This window comes from Penaeus vannamei, chromosome 8, assembly GCF_042767895.1.
Source record: "Penaeus vannamei isolate JL-2024 chromosome 8, ASM4276789v1, whole genome shotgun sequence".
NCBI classification, from domain to species: domain Eukaryota; kingdom Metazoa; phylum Arthropoda; class Malacostraca; order Decapoda; family Penaeidae; genus Penaeus; species Penaeus vannamei.
Window position 1 is genome coordinate 48,181,519 of NC_091556.1, and position 2,500 is coordinate 48,184,018.

General features: G+C 38.7%; 1 protein-coding gene across 4 annotated transcripts in view; it reads left to right on the forward strand.

Moving 5' to 3' along the window:
- Nucleotides 1-2,164: 2,164 nt before the first annotated feature.
- The window catches only part of LOC113804532 (late secretory pathway protein AVL9 homolog), a 30,386-nt gene continuing 30,050 nt past the window's right edge, over nt 2,165-2,500 (forward strand). For all 4 annotated transcript variants that reach the window (XM_070124829.1, XM_070124830.1, XM_070124832.1 and 1 more), the window contains exon 1: nt 2,165-2,355. In XM_070124829.1, the coding sequence (XP_069980930.1) occupies nt 2,281-2,355 (75 nt within the window). In that variant the 5' untranslated portion in view covers nt 2,165-2,280. The remainder of the gene's footprint in view (nt 2,356-2,500) is intronic.

The following is a 2,500-nucleotide window of genomic DNA, read 5'->3' on the forward strand; positions in this document are numbered from 1 at the left end:
ATTTCTCTTATTGTCGGTTCGGTGTTATTGCTGAGGAGTGCCCAGTCAGATAATGAAATAAAAGTGATTTTGAAATCTATTTTCAAATCGAATAAAGTGTTTTATCATGTTTCACCTTTATTTGCATATTCAAAATGTTTCCCTTTCTCATAATATTCCTCAATACTAGACCTTATACTAGAATGAACACAAGCACAAAATCAGTAACGTGTACACAAAAATGAAAATGAAAATAGCTACATTGAGAATTGAAAATAATCGTAACGTTTCGAACCCTTCACGAGTTCCTCTTCAGACAAAAACCGAAATGGAATCTTTGGGGCATATAACCAAGGAGTTGGCCCCGGGCATCGCCAGAGCTCTACACTCCTCTGTTTTGTTAATATGTTTCTGGGCAGACTGGCACTAGGACAGCGCACAAAAGATACGGACGACTTACGGTGAAACTTCATGGGTTCAATAAAGGCTTTGTCACACTAGCACTTTTTCCGTCAATTTTTTGACAATTTTATATAACATGAATACAAACATTCTCGCATATAGCTCTTGATTTGACTATGCTTGGCTGAAAAAGTTGGCGGAAAGGTTTTCAGACGGGAACGATCATTATCGTCTGACTGGAAAATCGACAATTCGCTCAAAAATGGGGAAAATCAGAAAACTGTAGAAAAAAAATGACGGAAAAGAAGCTAGTGTGACAGCACCTTAACTACTCAGAGTTCAGAGAACGAACTCTTATATTTCGAAAGATTCCAAAAGAGGAACTCGGATCCAAGACACGCGACTGCCAAGCGCCACGGAGAGTCGTCAAAAGACCGACACGTGACCTCTTGCAGGAAACTAGGAAACGAGGTCACAACGTCACGAGGCAGAGAGTCCTATCGCCTACCAGTCTCAACATCTCCCTTGTGTAATATATATCACTAAAAAATAAAAGCTGTACCACCTTATCATCCCCTAATATAATGAGAAGAGCATCTTCAGGACCGAAGCACCAGGATACGGTCTGTTGTGAATTTAAAACTAGTATTCCCCGCTGCTAATAAATCTACCTCCAGCTACCTATAAACGCATTATTCCTCATTTTCTTATAAATTTCATGTGTTCAAGATAATCTATTCTTATACGCATTTCCAGGCCATTTCATGGTCGTTCAAGCGAGATTTTGACCTTCCTGTTTTATAGCGATACTTGTACGGGCACAGCTGTCCGGCCGAGATGTTTTGTTCGCGGCGAATTGATATAAAACAGGCTCTGGAACTTAACATGTGTGAAAGGAATTTACATCCTTAGCTGTAAATGCATTACGTGCCATTTTTGTCTTATATGTTCTCATCTATTTTCTTATTCTTATATTTCAGGTCATTTTATGGGCGAGACTGGCGCTGACACTATTATGATAAAGAAAAAAAAAAGTTCTTGTTTTTTTATTTGGTGTATCAGTTGCTATGGATAATAGAGAATTCTATCAAGAAGCTCTTTTTAAAATTTTGAGAGAGAAAACATGGCGACCGGATACATAAGACAATGGTAGAAGTACGGCCATAAAATAGACAGGTCAAAATCTCGTCTGATCGCCTGTGAAATGACCTGAAAATACATAGAAGACTAATTTACCTTGAAAACATTAATTTTATGTATAAAAAACGATAAATAATGCGTTTATAGCTACCGGGTAGTTGATTCATTAGCATCGGGCAGTAATTAGTATGACCCGTAATATGGATGTCTCACAATCTCCATTATTTTCACAACCAGTCCGTCACAAAAAGAAAACAACACCAACAACTAAAAAAAAACGCAATTTCGTAATCATCGCTTAGAGGAAGGTCCTCCACGGGGTTGGGTAAGTTCACTTCATAACAAGAATATCATAAAAAAAAAACTTACCCCTCAAATAATCTCAGAATTCCATTGTCACCTCATTCTCGATAAGATTCAAGCGTAAGGTGCCAAGCTAAGGTAGACTTCTCCATTATCCACGATGCCCTATCTCCCAAGACACTGCAATCCCCCCCCCCCCCCCCAAAAAAAATACAATATTACTTTTTGAAAAAAAAACTTAATAATTCCACAGTTACCCCTTAAAAAAACAAATCTCCCATGAATAACGGTAAACTCACACGTTTTCTATGATGGCGCGACGTCCGACTTGCGAACCTGTAGTGTAAGCGACGTATTTGCTGATGTAAACACCATTGTCATGAAGTGAATGGGGGAGATTTTCCTCGGAGAGTATTTTTCTCGCCCGTTTGTCCTCCGGTGGTTCAAGAGGCGAAAATGAACGAGGCGGAGAAAGATCCCATAGCCCTGCACGTCATTGTGGTGGGATTCCACCACAAAAAGGGAATGCAGGTGAAAAAAATCAATAGTTTGGATTCGTGGTTTTATATTTTCCCCCTGATTTCGTTTCTATCTTTTTTATTGTATTATTTAGCGTTATGGTAATGTTTATTTGCTCTTCGGTTGGTGGTTGTGAATTGTCTTTTATGTAATGACT